Consider the following 22290-nt stretch of genomic DNA (forward strand, 5'->3'; position numbering starts at 1 on the left):
TCCATCGTTCTTTTGCAGTTAGGGTTATCAGAGGGTAGTGTGAGACACACACTCCAAGAAATCTGACACCAATTTGAAAAAAGAATACATGCTTTTATATAAATTTAGATACCAAAATCATTGGAATTGGATAAGTACTTTTCGAGTTATGATTTTTTAAATTTTTCCAAAATGGACTCTGCAACTTCTGGATCTGTAATGTTATCCTATAGAGGATAAACATGTATTGCATTTGGAGGCTTAGCAGCGACTTACGGGACTGTTCTTCAGGACTTAAGGTGAGTGTAGGACAAGGTCTAAGGCCATACAAACAGGTCAGCTGGGGATGCTCTGCGGCCTCCGGTTGCAGAGGTGTCCCATTCACTTCAATGGGAGAGCAGTCTGGTTACAGTCTGCCAGCAGGGACTGGGGACTAGTCTGGGGTAACCAACATGGGTGCTCGATCCTTGATATCCTCGGGCATGTGGGGACACTTGGTCCATTTCTCCTCGGGCTGTGGGGCTCGGGTGCAGTGGTGTCTTTTGGCGCCGGACCCGAGGCTGGAGTCTTTCGTGGTTGGAGGGGACTGCAGAAAGAGGCTGCAGGCAGCGACTGAAAGTCCAGTCTGGGCAAATCCAAGGATGGTCTCCGCTCTTGTGGGGCTGGGGACCCCAGTGATACCTTCATTTCACTTGGGCTCTGGAGTGCACCGGCATAGGTGCTTTGAGGCGTCTGGTGGTGGCGGTCACAGACTAACTCTTTGTCTTTGGTTTCTGGAGAGGGTGGCAAACTGGACAGCTGGGACACACTCAGTGTGGGTCTCGCTGCGCCTAAAGTGCCTTGATGTGCAGGTCAGTCTTCCTCAGCATTGGTGTCCGGACTGGACACAACAAGCTTTGGCTGCCGCAAGCGGTCTGATACCTCAGGTGTTGGTGTTGTGTGCCTCCAGTCAGTCCAGGCATCCCCTACAGTTGGAGGAAGGACAGATCTGACCTGTGGGAGCATTGCTATCTCTTCCTGGGCAGGCACTGCAGGATAGTAGCTCCTCTACTCTAAGGGAGTTTCTTCGGCCCTGGCAGCCCTCTGGGTTTCTTGAGGTCTGAACAGCGGCAGGACGAATTAGTTGCACCACGAGGGTGGGCTGCAGCAGGCAGGCTGGCAGGGTTGGCGCCAAGGCAGTTGTACTTTTTAGTTCTAAGGTCAGCAGTCTTCTTCTTAGTCCACTTATTCTTTTGGTCCATAGAAATCTGAAGTCCTTGTATCAGGGGGTCCACTAATGCTCAATTTAGACCTCCGACCTTCCTGGTCACTTGCTCTCCCTGCGCAGCTCCACCGTTAAGGCTCTGCCCTTGAGCCCGAGCTCTTTCCAGGTAGGTGTTCGAGGCCCTCCTCCACCACCCGCAGGCCCCTGCCTGCGCCTCACCCCTGGTGGTCTAGTGGAGGAGCACCCAGCTCTTCTGCTATTTCTCTGTGTCCTCTGCTCTCTTTTGCCTCATTTCACTTTTCCTTGCCACATGTTTTGCTCTTTTTTTCTTGCATCTTTTCTCTTTAATTTTCCTCTTTTCTCGGCCCTTTTCTCTCTCTTTAGCCTCGCTTCCTGCGCTCCCTGCTTCTGCAGCCCCCGCAGCCCCTCCCCCCTGCGTGTTGCTCTCGCTCCTGCCTCCCAGCTGATCACCGTCCCGGACCCCTACCTAATGCCGAAGGCAAGCCCAACTGCGTCCGTCTGCGTTCCGACCATGACCAGCGCCAGGGACCCTGGTCCCCCAGCTGTTAGGATCCCAGCACCGTTCACACTCTCAACCCAGGACACAGCAACAACTTCCAGCTCTCGACGCTGAGTAACACCCAAGGCCATTTCTCCTGCCGTCACTGCTGCCGCACCTTCACCCACCTCTGGACCCCAGCAGTACCCCCCAGCCCACCGGATTCCAGCACACACAAACCACAGAACTGCATCCTCCTTACGCACGCTCCCTGCACAGACACGCCGCAGAAATCTGGGACCTCCTCAACACTCACTCGCCCGACGTTGCCTTCCTCATGGAGACCTGGACCAACACAAGCTCTGCACATAATTTTGCAAACGGCATCCCCGACGGATACAAGATCCTTAGAAAAGACTGCCCCATCTGTCGAGGAGGACATCTCGCCATCATCCACAAAAGCTCCCTCCGATTTGCAACCACCTACTCTGACAACGTCTCGCGCCCGATGGAACACATCTACTTCCAGATCCATACCAACCCCAGAACGACGTTCCGCGGGACACTCGCCTACAGACGTCATGGCCAACATCATCGCATCCCATGCCTTCACCTCCACAGACTACATACTACTTGGAGACCTGAACTTCCACCTGGACAACCACACCGACCCAAACACCACCGCTCTCCTTGAGAACCTCACCAACACTGGACTGATGCAACTCATCTCTGCCCCTGAGCACACAGCTTTGACACACACATGACCCCATCTTGGCAGGAGGAAACAGCAACTTCTTCAGCCACACCATGGACCTACTCTGGATAGACCACCACTACATCCATTTCTCCTTTACTAAACCCACCACACACAAGCACGCTCACCCCCACCCTTGCAGAATCTTGAACAAAGTCTCTGAAGAACCCATCACCTCCACCCCTACCTGCACTCCACCCCCAACTACGACAAACACCAACACCATGGCAAGCAACCTCCACCAATGGATCGCCAACTATGCTAACACACTCATCCCCCTCCGGAACACCACAAGAAAGGAAACTGGTTCACCATGGTGCTCCAAGAATCCAAGTGTTCCTGCCAATGACTGGAAAAGACGTGGAGCAACAGCAAAACTCCGGAAGCACGCTCCGCCTACAAAACAGCCCCCACGGCACACAACCACCTCATCAAATCCACAAAGAAGAACTTCCTCCAAGACCGTATCCTCTCCAACGCCCACAACTCCAATGAACTCTTTGCCATCATACAGGAATTTGCCAAACCCAACAGCGAAACAACTGACATCCCTCCCTCTCAAGGCCTCTGCGACTTAGCTCCTTTCACCTCCAGATCAAGATGCTTTACGACACCTTCGACCAAGAACTCTGCACCGCCCCAACCCCAACTCCCAGCGACACCACCCAACAGACTGTACTTACCTGGACCCTACTCACAACGTAAGACACCCTAAAGACCATGAAGAGCATCCACATAAGAGCACCTTCAGACCCCTGCACATCTTCCACAGGGCTGCCACAGCCATCGCACCCGAGCTGCAGCTAACCATCAACTGCTCCTTCGAGACAGCCACCTTCCCCGACAACTGGAAGCATGCTGAATTCAACCCCCTGCTAAAGTAGCTCTCCGCAGACCCAACGGACCTCAAGAACTTCAGGCTCATTTCACTGCTTCCTTTCGCAGTCAAGGTCATCGAAAAGGCCATCAACAACCAGCAAGCACACTTCATTGAGGCCAACAACATCCTAGACACCTCTCAATCCAGATTCCGCAGCAACCACAGCACCGAGACCACCCTCCTCGCCTTCACAGACGACATCCACGCCCACCTCAACCAAGGCCAAAGGGCGCATCCTTCATCCTCCTGGACCTATCGGCAGCCTTCAACACTGTCTCCCACCACACACTAGCCCCCCAGACTCCACGATGCTGGCATCCGAGGAAAGGTCCCAGACTGGTTACGCTCATTTCTCAGAGGCAGAACACAGATAATAAGACTTGCTTCCTTCCTCGCAGAACCAACAGAGATCAGATGTCTCTCCTCCCTCAGCCCACCCTCTTTAACATCTACATGGCCCCCCTCTCAAACATAGTCAGAAACCATAGGCTCAACATAGTTTCCTAAGTCAGAGACACCCAGCTCATCCTCTCACTCACCAAGGAACCCTACATCACCAGGCACAACTTCCAAGAAGGGATGAAAGTCGTCGCAACCTGGATGAAGAAGAGCTACCTGAAACTTAACTCCGAGAAAATAGAAAGTCCTCCTCCTCTGCTCCACCCCCTCTGCATGTGACAATACCTGGGGGCCCTCCGCCCTCCAAAATCCACCCAACCCAACAGACCCTGCACACAACATGGGGATCATCCTGGACTCCTCGCTCACCATGAATCGTCAAATCAAGGCTGTCTCCTCCGCATGCTTTAACACCCTCCGAAAACTACATAAAACGTTCAAGTGGATCCCCTCCGACTCCAGGAAAAGGGCACTCATGCCCTCATCACTAGCAGACTGGACTACGGCAAAGCCCTCTACGCCGGAACCAACAAAAAACTCTTCCGCGGACTCCAGACCATCCAGAATGCTGCAGCCAGACTAATCCCCGATATGCCACGGTACAACCACATCACTCCATCTCCACTGGTACCCTGTCAAATGAAGAATTACTTTCAAGCTGTTCACGCACTCCAAGGCCTTCCATAACATCGGACCTCAGTACCTCAACGACCGTCTCAACTTCAGTGCCCCCAAGAGAAACCTCTGATCAGCTGACCTCTCCCTAGCCACCATCCCACGCTTCTACAAGACCAGAGCGGGTAGAAGATCCTCCTCCTACCTCGCAGCCAAGACCTGGAACGATCTCCCCCTTCACCGAAGCATGACACTGCACCAATTCAGGAAGCACCTCAAGACCTGGCTCTTTGAATGATGCCTACGGAGCTGCCCACACCCTCCATCCAGCGCCTTGAGACCCGAACGGGTGAGTAGTGCGCTTTGCAAAACCATGATTGATTGAATTTAGGGGCATTGGAGGAGTAAGGGGTATTAGCAAATGGGCTACCTACCCCTGGGGTCACTACACCCCCGAGATTACCACTTCCTTTGGGGAGTGGGCATCATCCTGTCCCAGAAGTCCTAAATTTGGTGTTCACTTCAGACTTGGTTACCCTAGGGGCCATACGCCTTCAACACGCCTGTGCAACACACCTTCTACGTAGCTAACTTTCCCGCTTTTCATGTTGGCAGATGGCTCAAGGCAGGTGGGTCGGCATCCTCTCCTGTGAGGGATCCAGTTTTGCATACTAAAGGCGTGGGCTTTTTGAAGCTCCCCGCCTTGGATTGTTAAATTGTAGGTCGTCCTGTGGGAGGTGGTGTAAACACCCTCAGCCGAGTAGGCTTTTGTTCCTGGCCTCCTGAGAGCAAAGGCCCTCTCCCCTGAGGGTCAAACTTGTTTGTGGTGGAAGGCTGGTTAAGACCAATCCGTCAGCATACTAGCAGTTGGTAGGTGTTCAGGGGGCATCTCTAAGGTGCCTTCTGGTGCATTTATTAATAGATCCATCACTGGAACCAGTGTGGGTTTATTAATATGTGGTGTTTGATACCAAACACCATATGTTTCAGTGAACCCACTTTGCAGCTGAAGAACTCGTTTTGACTAGTGCCCAGTACATACCTTAAGATGGCTTCCCAGCTCATGCAAATATATCCTCACATAAAAAATATAGTGCACCCTGCCGGAGGGGTCAAAGACCTGCTGTAGGGGTGACTTGCATATTTTGGATGCAGTGTATTTGGCATGATCCACAGGTGTCATGTCATGTTTTCACTCATGGTTTGCACCATGTCACACAGCCTGCAATGGCAGTCTGTGTAGAAGTTTTATGGGGGTTCCTTAGGGTGGCATGAGCTATGTTGTAACCCTTAGGGACCCTCTTTAGTACCCATGCCCTAGGTACCTGGAGTACCATTCACTAGCGACTTTCAGGGGTGCTAAAGTCCTTTGCCAGGTGCATCGTAGTTAGACAACATGTTTTAGGGAAGGAACACTGGCACTGAGGTCTGGTTAGCAGGCCTCAGTGTACTGCCAGATATGACAATCAACATCTAGAAGCTAAAAGGGGAGAAAAAAGTGTTGTCTGGGAGAGTGGGGGGGAATTTGCGACAAAAGCCCAGTTCCGTACAAGCACAATTTGTGACCATTTTGCTTTTTTGCTTCTTCCTGAGAACAAATTGGTTTGTATTCCATCATAGATTTAAATTATTTCATACCACTATCGAAATGTTTATAACACATGGAAATGATGTCGCAGAATGTTCTGAGTCTTCTCTCTCCACTGCTCCGTTCTCCATCTACACATTGCGAAAGCCACTTCATCCATTGAGGTTCCTGTTGTTCCCAACTATAATTCAGTTTGATCTATTGGAATCTCTTCTTGTTGTAAACCTTCCAACTTTTCCAGAATTCGATCCATTTTTAATTTGATGATGACGCTTTAGGCAGTCCCGATCCAGGAATGTGGCGAGGAAAACTCTGATCTTCCCTTGTTTTCCCTGTGAGATGTTCGGTGTCTTTTAGTGAGGCCCTAGTTATCTTTGCCTTTTCGAAGACCATCTCTGACTCTATATAGGTCTAATCTGTAATTAGTTTTATTTCTCAATAGTTTTATTTCTTTCAGTCTGTTCCACAGTCTTAAATCATACACCTTACAAAAAACATCTTTCAGGTTTTTAGTAGGTACTGGGTCACTGTACCTTTTTATTGGCCCATACGAACTTCTGATAATCCTACTTTGAGCTTCCAATTAGCATCACTGTTAAACTCTTGTTTATTTGATTGTTGAAGGGCGAATGGCCAGCCCTTTATTTCTTTCATTTTCACTTGTTTGTGTTCCTTTATGTGTATGTACATGCTAGCACTGCACAATTCCAAGGTGGCCTCTTCCCAGGATATTCTGGCATCCTCGGATGCCCCCAATCTGGTACTTGCAGACTAGGTTTTGCAGGTTGTCACACACTTTGTGCTTGTCACAATCCCTTCTGTTCTCCCCACTAGTGTCCTTCTGCATAGCTTGCTGCAACGCAACACTCGAATCCATTATTAAACAGAAGTCACAAACTGCAGATCTCAACACACAGGAAGATTCAGTGGGCCCATCAAATACATGGTGTCTCCCTCATCGGCTTCCTCACTAGACAGGTCATTAGTATCAGGAAATTGGCGTGGGAATTTGGTTACTTAGAACTTCTCTCCGGTCCATTATGAACCCCAATTCCAAAACATCAGTGAAGAAAAACCCATTTCTAGTGCTTCCTGTCCACTGCACTGTGGTCCAGCTAAAACACAAAAATGAACCTATTGATGATATGGAGCCCGTGGAGAAAGGTCCAATTACCCATTTAAAGAGACGTGCACCTCTATGAAGGTAAGAAGAAAACAGCACAAGTTGCCCCACTCAAAATGTCCAATGTAATGTAAATCAATCCATTTCCATGAGGTTTCCTTTCAGAGCAGTCTTCTTTATTGCAATTGATATATAAACATTAAAACATCCAAAAACAGCCAAAGCAGCCGACGCGTTTCGTCCACCTCGGGACTTCTTCAGGGCAAAATTTTTTTGCTGTATTAGTCAGTGAATTTTTATAAATATGCCTCTCTCTGTATATCAATTGTCATGGTGCTGGAAACATCAATTTGTGTCATTCGAAGAGGTGTGTACCTCAGTTTCCAATTCAACGGAAAGGTATATGGCTAAATAGCTGAGACCAATCCTATCCTTTCATCAAGGTCCTGTTTAAGTTCTATCCAAGAGTGCGAATGGGAATATCACTCATTCGGATAATAATGTCACTCTTTCAGATGTCCGATTCATCGGACATCTGAAAGAGTGACATTATTATCCGAATGAGTGATATTCCCATTCGCACTCTTGGATAGAACTTAAACAGGACCTTGATGAAAGGATAGGATTGGTCTCAGCTATTTAGCCATATACCTTTCCGTTGAATTGGAAACTGAGGTACACACCTCTTCGAATGACACAAATTGATGTTTCCAGCACCATGACAATTGATATACAGAGAGAGGCATATTTATAAAAATTCACTGACTAATACAGCAAAAAAATTTTGCCCTGAAGAAGTCCCGAGGTGGACGAAACGCGTCGGCTGCTTTGGCTGTTTTTGGATGTTTTAATGTTTATATATCAATTGCAATAAAGAAGACTGCTCTGAAAGGAAACCTCATGGAAATGGATTGATTTACATTACATTGGACATTTTGAGTGGGGCAACTTGTGCTGTTTTCTTCTTACCTTCATTCCAGTTTCTGGAATAACACTGTGTTAGTGGGTGTTAATCAGGTTTGCACACTCATGGTGAATGAAAGTATCACCATTAGATATGATGGGCTAACTCTAAATCCGGTGCTGTCCTAGAGGGATACCACTAACTTGGTTCTGTCTTATGTAGACGTGCACCTCTACAATGGTTTTCTAAAAATAATAACAGTAAATAATAATAAAACAGTGTAAGGGTAGATAAAAGGAACTATAATTTATGCAGCACAAACTAGATTTAAGAAAAGGATGTCATTTTACATGATGTGGTCTGCTCAACCAGCTTCAGTAATAAGCCCTTTTATGTAATAGGATGAATAAGCTCACTGCTGCCGATAGAATTTGCCATACAGACTTATAATTTGTACTGCTTCTACTATAATGCTACAATGAGATGGGATTAAAAGAATTACTGTGTACTTATATTACTTAGGCAGTCTATACACTTGTTCAACCTTTTATTCAAAGGCATCTAATTGTCTGTTTTCTACATTCTTTTTTTCTGCTCCAGACTTGCTAATTTTGGATATGACCATTATTGCGACCGTTCATCACCCTCAGACGTATTGAATATACAAGTGTTTACCAGTACATCAGGTATTATACGATTGATTCATAGTTTGGGAACTTGTATTAGTTTTTAATCATGTTTTCTTTTCTGTGGTGCACAGGTTGGATTCCTATGCACAACAATGCTATGACTGTCCTACCTACTGTTTAAATAAACGTTAATAAACTATTTACACTCCGTGTTACCTTGATATGGCACGGCCAGATTATTTCTGGGACAGTGTCTGTTGGCTCCCACTCTGATCTGACCCAGCTGTTAGCGAAATCCTTAGTTTAGACTGTGAAAACATTAGTTAAACATTCTTTCAGCCTTTATTCCTGTTGGACCTGCTTTTTACAAGTTGCATTCCATGAATGTGGCATTATCAGCTCCTAAACATGGAGCCACATCTATATCATATCCTGTGGCGTGGGAATGGGATGGTAATGGCGAGATAGAATTAAAACAAGCATTGGCATAGCCAATAGGTCTCGCTTTTGGGACCTTATAAGTATTTAGTTATGCAGCACAATATCCTTGGTGGAACAATATTGACTGTTGCATGGTTAAACACTTATAAGGTCCCAAAGGCAAGAACTTTTGACTATGCCAATGCTTGTTTCCCTTCTAATTAGAGCTTTATGACGGTCACTTGTGACATTGCACCGCTGTTATGTCAAGGGTTAATAGTGCCCCCACTCAATTATACTAATTTAATTGATCTCAAAAGGTGTTTTGGTAGGAGGTTTGTACTGCTGTGTGGCAAGCTTTTCTGTATATTTTTCTTTTATTTGTAAAAGGTGTGACGCCATGTTTTACAATCTAAAGATCGACAAGTATAAAAATATCGGCAAATGTAGGCATAATAGAAATCAGTTCTTTATTCGAAAACAAATTGCATTACAGTGAGTGTAACACAAATAATAGTTTTGGTAAGGCAGAAACGGTGACCAGATTAAACCACTTACCAGCAACTATGGCTGAGTAGAGTGGCTATCAAATTTGCAGTTGTTGCCGAAGGACTGGAGCGTCAGCCGCCCCCGCCCCCCCCCCCGCCCCCCCCCCCCCCCCCCCCCCCCCCAACTCCGATGTCTGCTGGACTAATTAACACATTTTCAAAGCATCCGGAAATGGCAGTGTGAACAATACGGGCTTGTCCTGCTGTCAGCACACACATAGGGGGGCAGCCGGAGGGAGGGGGGGGGAGGGGTTGGGACTGCTGCCTGCGTGTGTGCTGCATCCCTGTTCTCCATCCCCCCTCCACCCCCACCTCTCCTGCACTGTGTGTATTTATAACCCTTCCCTCTCCGGCCGCCTGCTAGAACAGAGACAAGGGCCCACGCTGGGATGGGTTATGTGTCATGGAAAGGAGGTGAGAGGGGTGTGGGAGATGGGGCGCGGGGGGAGGGAGGCAGGGGGCGGCGGTGGGTCTGGGGATGCTGGATGTATGACGTGCCCGCCTGGCACCACCGCGAGGTGTCTGGCTGTGCTTCTGTGATGGAAAGGTTGCATCTGCTCTGCCTGTCACCTCACCCTCACTGGTGCCCCGGCAGAGGTTGTCAACCACAGCATATGACACCACGGGATAAGAGGCTGAGGGCTTGTGATGGAGAATTCATGGGGAGGTGAAGATACTGGAGTCACTGTGTGCTAGTCACTGGGCTGCACAGTGAGCTGATAGTTCGGAGTGCCTGGGGAGGTCATGAGGTCACATGGTGAGTGTGGAGGGGCAGCGCCGGAATCATGTAAGAGACATGTGGTATTTGCTTCTTGCACCAGAAAATACGCCAGGTCTTCAAGAACAGTTAAAATGAGGAGCAGGTATCGCGTGAACGTTGTACAAAGGACCTTTGACTATAAAATAATGAAGAAACCCACGTAAGCAGCAGAGCTGAACACAACAATAGAGCAATAAGCAATGTATAGCGAAGTCTGAAAGAAAATGAATTTCTGTAAGTGTGAAACCCTAATAAGACAAGCTCTAAAAGACTAGCACGGCCCCGAAAGTTAAAGCGACGCGCAGCCATGCGCCAACAGTTGTCTATTGCCACTCGTGCACATTTGGCGTTTACCTTACGGGAGCGAGCAGCGGCAGGCACGATAATTGCTAACAGATGGCTCCGCTGCTTGCTCCTGCAAGGGAAACGCCAAACGTGCACGAGTGGCAATAGAGAACAGTGCAAAACATGCACTAGTTTGACAAAAGTCCTGAGCGATGGCAAGAGGTCCCTCCTAAGCAGCGCTTGCGTGCTGCGTAGGCGTGACCTAAAAAGGGGCTGCATCAAAAGTGCACAGGGGACGAAGTGGGCGTTTGGGCATGCTTTGTGCACCCTGGGGCACTGTAGTATTTGAGAAGGGTCTGCAGACAATTTTGCTATCTATTCTGTAATCTAGATTGTGCTGGTGTTACATGTGTCCCTGTGTGACCCCGAGAGGACCTTCCCTCATTTGCATTTGGAAATGGGCTGAAGTAAATGAGGAAACACTTTTCCACTGCATTTGTGACTTATTACAGAATCCGGTGCAGAGGCAAAGGAGCTGTCAGGCTGAGCACTGACTGTTCACCACATTGAGACAGCACAGGGAGTGCCCTCCGATAGCATTCCTTAAAAGGGTGAAAGGTGGTGTTAAAAATAAAGGTAATCCAAATAGTTTCTAAAGTATTTATTCCATAAAAGCAGCACAGCAACAATGTGCAACTGGCCAGCAATGACAGGCAGTGCAACTGACTCAATTGCTTTGCAGCAGCCACAAGGTCCCAGATGGAATTGGAACATACATTGTAAAATACAGAATACAGTGAAAAGGGAAGGGAAGAAAGAAACATAACCAGCATAGAAAATGCAAATACAATATACCTCCCTTTTTCCAAAAGCAAACCGAGGTGGAGGATTATTGCACAGTTATCCACTGAAATCAGACTATCTTTTGGGAAAACATTGAAGGCGATCTGATACCTTGACCCTTGAGGCAACTGTGTCTTCCGAACAATAGTGAGACTCAGGAGATGATTTTCTTACCACATTAGATACCAAAGGACATTTGGCGACACGCCGAACATTCCATAGCTTGCTGTCTTGTGTGATGACACTGTTATCAAAAACTTTAACAATCTTCATAGCCTTGCTAAATCTATCTGAGCATTTGCTGGTGAAACCAGGCTTCCTAACTCTGACCCAATCACCAATACTAAAACTGGGCAATTTAGTTTTCCATTTGCAGTCATACCACTTCTTAGTTTTGAGCTGTTTGGCTTCTACCCTTTGTGCAGCACCACTTACCACATCATCCGAAAAAGCCTTGTTTCTGCACTTCTCCTTGAACCACCAAGGATACATTTTTGATTTGGGTTCTCGTCCTTTCAAAAGACGGAAAGGACTAACCTCTGTAGTGGTATGAGGGGTAATACGGTATAACCAAAGTTTTTCTCTTAATGAGTTCCTCCAACTTCCTCCTATCTTGATCACATTAAACACATAACCTTTAACACTCTATTAAAGCGTTCAACCAGTCCATTCTCATGTGGTTCGTACATTGAGATCGTGTGGTGTCTGATATTGTAAACATTTTAGGAAATCTTTAATTTCTAAAGAGGTAAGTGTCACCCCATTGTCAGTCACGTAGACTAAGGGGCAACCCTCTCTGTTAAAAACATCTTTGAAAAATCTATAACCATGTTGGAGGAGGAGTTGGAAACAAATTTCACTTCTGGCCACTTGGAATGGTAGTCAACAAGTACAACTGCGTAGCGTGAATCATGTGGTAGACACAAAAAGGGACCAGAGATATCGAAAGCCACTTTTTTCCAAGGTTCATCTGGCCACTCTGAACTTTTTAACGGAGGTACGTTAAGTCTCATCATTTTCTCGCTACTCATGCAAACAACACATTCTCTGACTATACGATCAACCATGCGATCTAACCCTGGCCACCAGAAATAATTTCTGACCAAAGGTTTCATGGCAGACATGCCAGCATGGGACTTGTGTGCCAACGCTAGGATCAAATTTTGGTGGTATCCATTTCCCTTTTTTGTACATTAGTTCTCCCTCTAACTCCAGTTCTTCAGATACTTTGAACATGGGCATGAGTTCGGCAGACAAATTCTTTTTGTTTGGCCATCCCTTAAGAATGTACTCCTTGACGGTCTGCCATGTGAGATCTTCCTTTTCACGGAGTCTGCAGGACTCTTCAGTGATAGCTTCAAATTTACTAGACACCACGTCTTGGAGGTGGTAACCAAATCAGTCATCAAGGCTGTCAGCACAGCTAACTTGACAAGGGAGCCGAGAAATGAATCAGCCATAACATGTTTCTTTCCAGGGACATACTCTGGTTTAAAACAATATTCCTGCAACCTGGAGGTATGTCTAGCAATGCGGGCTGTGGAATTCCATCCACCACCTGGGATAAGGATGTTGACTGGGGATTTGTGGTCTGTTCTTAAGATGAATGTTCGAGGCATATGAGCTGCAGATTACACATTATGCATAGATCGCCATCTGGTGTTGGGTCTGGATGTTTGCACTTGTTTTTGTCCTGGAAAGTCTTTCAAAGTCACGAGGTCGGTGACTCCTCCTTAGGATCATAGCGCGAATGGGCATCGGCTCCATCCTCAGATTGTTTTTTTCCGCCATCAGGTTCGGATGTGTTTCTCTCGCTCCAGTTCGGAACCGTTACCGATTCCTGTTTCGACGCGCAATCCTTCCCTCTTTCGACGGTATTGTCTCGATCGCAAACCTTACTCGGCACGCATCTCTACAAGTCTTCGATTCCGGTCGTCAAAGTAGGCCTTCGGGCCGACCTGAGCCTTGGCATCTGGCTCATGGAAAGGACGCCTTTCAAAAAGTGTCCTCGATGTGGGTCGAAGTTTCCCCACACTGATCTGCATGAGGTGTGTAACCTCTGCCTCTCACCCGAGCACGAGGCCAGAGACTGTCCGGCTTGTGCCTCATTCCGCTCGAAGAAGACCATCCGGGATCATCGAGCTCGAAGAACCATGGCTCACTCATCGAGTTCGATCCCGGACGACATCTTCCAAGAGGGTGTCTATGTGCCAGAGGAACGGGTCGAAGAAGGCCTCATCAGAGCCTCTGAAGCCAATGACTACGACGTTGAAGAAGTGACTCCAGCTCAACGGGTCGTAAGTAAAGGCGTCGACCCCGACCCACTCCCTACAACAACAAAGGCTTTGGTCACACCTTCACCTTCGGGCTCAGGTGCACACCGACACACTGCTTCCCATGCCCCGCCCTCGGGCCCGGCAAAGAAGCCTACCAAGCCTTCCGGCGACTCAGGCTCGAGTCTGCCTGCCACCGGCGCAGAAACCCAATCATCGGCACCAAAAAAAGAAGCCGCACCCATCCTCGGGGCCGACTGCTACTGCCACCCCAAAGCCCTCGGCACCGAAGACACCAAGCAGTGACTCCCGGGCACCGAAAAAACACTCGGAGCCGACGAAGAAGCCACTCCCCAAAAGTTCGGACTCACACTCTTTGGAGCCGAAAAAACCCTCAACACCGAAAAAGCACACAGAGACTGGTAAACCACATTGCTCGAAATCCAAAGCCGCTCCGGAGCCGGTGCCGAAAAAGCCCTGGATGTCGACACCCAACCTTCTTCAGAAGAGCTTTTTCGACCATACCCTCAACAAAAAACTCTAACTAAAGACCCTAAAACTGGTCAATTGACTTGGAGTTCCAGAAAAAGAACACTGGGCATGCCTGCACCAGCTCCACCACCTAAAAAGAGGGACATAGCCACATCACCTCTTAGGGTCCCTTCTCCACCACCTCCCCAACCTCGTTCTCCTACGCTGTCCCCTACACCAGAAGACGATGACGAGACATATGATGACACAGGGCACAGTGACAACGACCTGCCACTAGGGGACCCCAGTCCACCAGGTTCCCCTGACCCCTGGGATGACTATAATACGCCTGATGTCCCTAATGTCCCGCAAGATGACCTCTACCCCTCTAGGCCTTCCCCACCAGAAGACACCATGGGTTTTAATCAGCTGATACACCGGGCTGCCCAGTACCATGGGTTCGACCTGCATACAGAACCGGTCGAAGAGGATTTTTTAATGGACACCTTTGACACCACCCAAAGGTCCACATCCACTTTACCCATGCTCAAAGGAATTATTAAACACGCTACAGAAGTATTTAAGGACCCTGTCAGGGCTAGAGTCATCAATCCTAGAATTGAGAAAAAATACAAAGCTGCCCCTACAGACCCAGCTTACATTTAGGGCCCTGTTCCATTCGACTCAATGGTGGTCTCAAATGCTAGGAAAAGGGCCAATTCGCAGACATCAGGTGATGCAGCTCCGCCTGACAAAGAGTCTAAACTCCTGGACGCCTCTGGCAAAAGAACAGCCTCACAGGCAGCTAACATTTGGCGCATCGCAAACACTTAGGCCCTGTTAGCCAGATACAATAGGGCTCACTATGATGAGTTGGAGTCCCTACTCCAACACCTCCCGGACAAGTACAAACATAAGGCCAACGACCTAATACAGGAGGGTAAAATTCTCACCAACACCTCCATCCGGTGCGCTTTCGATGTGGCAGATACAGCATCCAGAGCAGTAAACACAAGCGTCCTTCTCTGCAGGCACGCGTGGCTACGCATTTCTGGTTTTAAACCGGAGGTGCAAAGCTCTATCCTCAACCAACCATTCGACCAACAACACCGTTTTGGCCCTAATGTTGATGCATCCCTTGAGAAGATGAAAAAGAACACAGACACAGCCAAATCAATGGGAGCCTTGCAATCGCAAGCTCCCAGACGTTCTTTTTGTCGCTCATCCTACAAGGGCAACTCCAGGGAATACTTGTCCGATACCCTATCCACCTCTTACAAGGCTCCCACCCAATCCACCTTCACCAGAGGTTATCAGAGAGGAGGATACAGAGGCAACAATAACAAGGGCAGAGGCGAGACTAACACCCGCTCTACCTCCACCCCTGCCCAATGACTTCCCTCCGCTTCCCCTGGACCATTCCACTCCTGTCGGGGGAAGACTACAACAGTTCCTTCCTGTCTGGACCAACATCACCACAGACAGGTGGGTGCGACAAATAGTGCAATCAGGTTACTGTCTCGAACATACCTCTACCCCCCAAAAATTCCACCCAAACAGCGTCCAATGTCAACAGAACATTTGTCACTCCTGAAACAAGAGGTAATTTCCTTACTACAAAAAAGTGCAATAGAACTAGTTCCCCTGCATCAACAAAACACGGGAATTTACTCCCTGTATTTTCTCATACCAAAGAAAGACGGCGCTCTGAGACCTATTCCAGACCTCAGACCACTAAACCTATACATACAATCAGACCACTTCCACATGGTCACACTTCAGCAAGTCCTACCTCTACTTTCACAGGGCGACTTCCTAGCTACCTTAGATCTCAAGGACGCCTATTTCCATAATCCCATTCACGCAGCTCACAGAAAATAGCTCAGGTTTGTAGTGGACGGACAGCAATATCAATTCAAAGTACTCCCTTTCGGAGTCACAACAGCACCACGGGTATTCACAAAGTGCCTATCAGTAGTGGTAGCCCATCTAAGGAGACAACACATTCACGTCTTCCCATACCTCGGCGACTGGCTCATAAAAGCCAGTTCATACAACCAGTGTGTTCATCACACTCCAGCGACTATCCAATTACTCCACGACATGGTGTTCACAATAAACCACAGCAAGTCTCATCTGCAACCCTCTCACACGCAACAGTACCTCGGCGCTACAATAGACGCCTCAAAAGCGCCAGCCTATCCCAGTCCAGCCAGGATAGCAAGCATTTTTGCTCTCCTACCTAAATTTCAGCCGCATCACTCTCTTCCAGCTCGAGTGTTCATGCAGCTCATAGGGATGATGGCCTATTGCATATTCTTAGTGCCTCACGCAAGACTCCAGATGTGTCCCATACAAGAGTGCTTAGCACGCCAATAGAACCAGGCTCAAGGTCAGCTTACAGATCTGGTGTTGGCAGACGGTCGCACTCATCGCTCTCTGCAGTGGTGGAACACCAAAAATCTTTCCAAAGGGCGACCATTCATAGAGCCAGTTCCTCAAATTGTCATGACCGCGTCCGCATCGCTCTCTGGCTGGGGAGCTCACCTATTATATCACACCATGCAGGGCAGGTGGACACCTATTTTTCACTTAAATTACTCTAACGGATCAACCGTGGTTGATATTGGTGCACTTCAGTGGGGAGAGATGTGAAGGATCTAATTAGAGTAAATACCTACGTCTTCACCAATAGGTGAGCAAGGAAAAGTCTTCCTTTTTGTTTATTTACCCTCACACACCCTAGTGGTGTCATGCTTCATCATCGGGTCACACCGACGCCTAAAAGTCGGGGTGGGCTCAACCACAGTATTGGGAGCTCTTGATAGAAGTTGGTGACCTGGGGGGCTAAATAAGTTAAAATACCTCAAACAGATCCCCGGTTTCCCTTTATTCTTGGGTCTGTTTGGGTAACTAAAAACTAAAGATTGGGTCTTACAAGGAGTCTTATGGTCCTAAGACCCTAGTGCCAACATGTTTCAGTCCTATTTTGGCCATATAGGTCCTGGACTTTCATCAGGGCTAAGTATTGGCCTCCCTAGGAGACAGGATATAAGGGGGTTTCCCTATCCTGTATGCAAATCAAGGGCAGAGTAGCTGCTCCTTGTAACAATGATTGATGATTTACCAATCACGGGTAGTGATCCATCCGATTCTCGAATGGTTTCTGTATCTCAGGGGATCGTTAAGCATCTAGGGGTAGCTTTGTAGTCAAACCTTCATCAAAAGTCCTGCACACCTACTTGGCTCCGGTCCCCGGCTTTTCGCCTAAACAAACGTTATTCCACATCAATCACCTAGAATTACTGGCCATATTCCTAGCCTTAAAAGCATTTCAAAAACAAATATCAGGCAAGACTGTCCTAGTCCACACAGACAACATGAAATCCATGTACTACATACAGAAACAAGGCAGGACACACTCTCTGCAGCTCTCTCAGCTAGCACAGAACATTTGGAGATGGGCTATACCTCAAAACATTTTTCTCCTAACCCAACATGTCCCAGGAGTCCAAAACACCATAGCCGATCTGTTAAGTCGTCAAACGCAACAAATCCACGAGTGGGAAATCCATCCACAAGTTCTTCAACCATTCTTTCAAATGTAGGGGGCAAACACAGATAGACCTCTTTGCCACCCACGACAACGCCAAATGCCCAAGCTTCGCCTCCAGATACCACACCCATTGTCTAAAGGCAATGCGATATGGATGAACTGGTCAGGCAGATTTGCGTACGCCTTTCCACCTCTCCCACTCATACCACTAATGGTGCGCAAACTACGGCAACACTCACTGACTCTCATTCTAGTTGCTCCAACTTGGGCCAGACAACCGTGGTACACCACATTGCTGGAACTGTCAGTAGTTCTGCACCAAAGATTACACCTCTCACCACCCCTCTTAACCCAGAACCGTGGAGAGATCAGACACCCGGACCCAGCTCAGCTCAAACTTGCGATCTGGCTCCTGAAATCTTAGAATTCGGTTACCTTAACATTCCTCCTGACTGTATGAACGTCATTAAGGAAGCTAGACGCCCTACCACTAGAGCGTGCTACGCAGCCAAGTGGAAATGATTTGTGATATATTGTCATAACAATAACATCAAAGCCCTAGATGTGTCTCTCCAACACATCATAAGCTACCCACTACACCGACAAAGGTGCAACTTAGCCTACACATCTATTAGGCTACAACTTGTTGCCATAGTAGCATATCTACAAAATAGACAACATTTATCACTATTCAGGGTACCTACCATCAAAGCCTTTATGGAAGGACTCAAAAACAGAATTCCTCCCAGAGTTCCACCCTCACTTGTGTGGAATTTTAATATCATTCTCACAAGACTAATGGGACCTCCCTTTGAGCCTCTACATAAATGTGAGCTACAATTCTTAACATGGAAGGTTGCTTTCCTAGTGGCCATAACTTCTCTAAGAAGAGTTAGTGAGCTACAAGCACTAACTATTCAGGAACCATTCTTTCAAATCCATCATAATAAGGTTGTTCTCCGAACTAATCCTAAATTCCTCCCTAAAGTCATTTCTCCCTACCACCTTAATCAATCTGTGGAGTTGCCCATATTCTTCTCGCAACCACACACAGTCGCAGAAAGAGTTCTTCATACTTTAGATGTTTAAAGAGCTTTGCTCTATTACATTGAGAGAACACAACCTTTTCGAAAAACTAAACCACTTTTTGTTTCTGTCTCACCACCACACAAAGGCAATCCCATATCAAAGTCCGGGATAGCCAGATGGATTGTTAAATGCATACAAATTTGCTACCACAAAGCAAAACGTACTTAAACTGTTCCTCCTAGAGCCCACTCTACAAGAAAAATATGGGGTTCTATGGCATTTTTAGGGAACATTCCATAGATGGCATCTGCAAAGCAGCCACATGGTCTACACTGCATACGTTCACAAAACACTATTGTGTAGATGTGCAATCAAAACAAAAGCTAGTGTGGGTCAAGTTGTACTCCAAACCCTATTTCAGACTACTGCAACAGATACTGGTGGCCGCTGCTAAGGATTGGGATTGCTATACAATCTATGCATAGTGTGTAATCTGCAGCTCATATGCCTCGAACGGAATATGCTACTTACCAGTATGCATCTGTTCTTGGCATGTAGAGCTGCAGATCTACACATGCCCACCCGCCTCCCCGGCTTCCTTTATCTGTTCCAGTATTATCTTATTTAGATACCCCATACAAGGGCATCTTCCTGTTTTTTACAAAGCTCCATCATTTCCCTGTTGGCGAAAAACAATCTGAGGATGGAGCCGATGCCCATGCGCACTATGATCCTAAGGAGGAGTCACCGACCTCGTGACTTCCAAAGACTTTCCAGGACAAAAACAAGTGCAAACATCCGGACCCAACACCACATGGCGATCAATGCATAGTGTGTAGATCTGCAGCTCTACATGCCAAGAACAGATGCATACTGGTAAGTAGCATATTCCTTACTTCACCAGACATAATTGCGGTAATGCTCTATCGCCCACACACAGGCCAACAGTTCTTTCTCAATCTCAGCATATCTGCGTTCTGTGTCATTAAGGGTACGGAAAGCAAAACACACGTTCTATTCATCCTTTCCACACCTCTGAGATAACACCCCACCAATTCCGTACAAACTTGCATCAACTGTAATAACAACTGTAATAACACATTCCTTGTTCATGCAGAATGGTTTGAGAGTGGGAGCCTTAAGGATATCAGTTTTGATCGACTCAAAAGCTTGTTGTTGCTCCTCCTTCCATTCAAAAGCTGTATTTTGTGATGCAAAATTACTTAAAAATGTACTATAATGTTCATACATACCTGCGAAAGATAGTAATTGTTTGTGGGGAAAGGTGCATTGATGATACCATCTACGTTGAATCTTTTTGGCACTACACCATTACCAGACAATGTGTGTCCCAAATATTCCACTGTGGTTTTAAACATCTTACGCTTATTGGCTGTGAGACTCAAGCCACTCTTTTTCAATCTTTCACAAACTTCCATTAAGTGGTTCAGATGCTCCTCCACACTGTTTGAGAAAATTAAGATGTCATCTTGGAAGCACTTAACAAATTTGTCAGCATCCCTGAAAATATTGAATATAACTCTTTGAAAAATGGAGGCTGCAGACTCCAACCCAAATAACATCCTTGTATATTGATATAGACCCTGCGGTGTGATAAAGGCTGTGAGCATCTTGGAATCTTCAGTGAGGGGAATCTGATGGTATGCTGATCTTAGATCCAAATGGAGAATACCTTGGCACCGTCTAGCATTGAGACCACTTCGTTAATGTTCGGGAGTGGGTGACAATGTACAACAATGCAAGTGTTTAATGCTCTAAGATCAACACAGACCCTCAATTTTTTTGCGGGTTTTTTTCTTACAAAACAATGGGGGGAATCCCATTCAGCTGAATCTATGGGCTCAGTGATGCCTTCAGACACCAAATCATCAAGCATATTCTTCAATTCTTCCCTGACGTTTATTGGCACACCTCTCAATGTTTGTTTTACAGGTATGACATCATTTTTTAGTTTGATTTTGTGGGAATAATCTTTTAGTTTACCCACCACATCTGAAAATACATCCTTAAATCTCTCTTTTACCAAGTTTTCTTTCTCGTCGGAAGTAAAGGAAGCAATGTTTTCTATAGTCATGTTCTCATCTAACATAACAGGTTCTTTAGAGCGGGAATTAAGGATAATGCCTAACTTCCATTGATCTCTCCATCCTAGGACATTCACCCCTATAACAGCAACATACAACTTAACAGCAGAAATTCTTGTTTTGAAATGTAGCCTAACTTCAAAGTAACCTACCACATCTAATCTGGAACCATCATAGCTCTCTACAATGATGTCAGACGGTATTATTTTAGTAAAATCTAACGCACTACTTAGTTTATCTGCGAAATAACAGTCCATGGGGATCCTGAATCGGCCATGAGATCTAAGACCACACCAGCAACTTCAACCATACACATGGGGGGTCTCTTAATGTCTCTGAGGTCAGAATCATTCATACTAGAAATCCTTTCAGAAAGAGAAACTATAAAACCTTTGTAGTTTTCTGTAGTAGTACAACATTCACACTTGTGTGCTTGTGTGCTTCTCTCTGATGTGCAAGATACTTTACCTCATAATAATGCTCCGTTACAGCATTGTCATGGAAACCTCAACTTTATAGGATCCAAGATGGCTACCACACCACGTGCTACGTCACTACGTTGCGTGCGTGACGTGCTCTCATAAGGTGACAATACAACGCTCTGGGAAGGAGTCCGGAATCCTGCGTCGGAGTCCTTACGCGTGTTAGCTGGAAGACTTCTGGAGTCCTTGGGGAAGAAGGTTCCCTCTCGCGTGTCGGGTGCCTCGTTCCAAAGTATTTTTTTTTGTTGAAAAACGTAGAACGTTTGTACATGTGCTCTCCTCTCCTTATTGCAACCGAAGGTATACAAATCTCAAAAGTGTTGAAAATCCAGTAAGCCAAGTAGGATAGGTCTTTCGAGGGGTGGTTTCTTCTAAATTACATTTTCTCCTTGTAGTCAATAAGATGCCCCGCAGCAGCTCATATAGTCTTCAATAGGATTCAGGAACACGCCACTCCTGTGCTGCTGCAAACATTGTTGACAGGAGTGTTCCTCTCCTCAGCTTGTCGCCACTTGTTAAAAATAAAGGTAATCTAAATGGTTTCCAAAGTATTTATTCCATAATAACAGCACACCAACAATGTGCAACTGGCCAGCAATGAGAGGCAGTGCAACTGACTCAATTGTTTGACAGCAGCCATAAGGTTTCAGATGGAATTGGAACATACATTGTAAAATGCAGAATACAGTAAAAAGGGAAGGGAAGAAGTAAACATAACAAGCATAGAAAATGCAAATACAACAGGTGGTCCAGTGGGCCTCTTAGATGTCCCCATGCAGAGAGGTACAGTCATTCACTACATCAGCTTGCATTGGGGAACGAAGCCCTCACTTAAAATGTGGACCAAGTTACCACCTGCCCGGACAAAGAGAATGGGAGTAAGCAATCCATACATAATACGGTTCTAGAATGAAAACAGAAACTCCTAATCTCCCTTCTCGGGA

At 46.7% G+C, this 22290-nt stretch overlaps 1 protein-coding gene across 2 annotated transcripts in view; it reads left to right on the top strand.

Annotated features, from left to right (window-relative positions):
* GSAP (gamma-secretase activating protein) overlaps window positions 1–22290 on the top strand; it is a 762740-nt gene that overhangs the window by 374526 nt on the left and 365924 nt on the right. For both annotated transcript variants that reach the window (XM_085654015.1, XM_085654016.1), the window contains one exon: window positions 8546–8631. In XM_085654015.1, coding sequence (XP_085510141.1) covers window positions 8546–8631 — 86 coding nt within the window. The remainder of the gene's footprint in view (window positions 1–8545; window positions 8632–22290) is intronic.

The sequence above is a fragment of the Triturus cristatus genome, chromosome 4_1, assembly GCF_964204655.1.
Source record: "Triturus cristatus chromosome 4_1, aTriCri1.1, whole genome shotgun sequence".
Taxonomy (NCBI): Eukaryota; Metazoa; Chordata; class Amphibia; order Caudata; family Salamandridae; genus Triturus; species Triturus cristatus.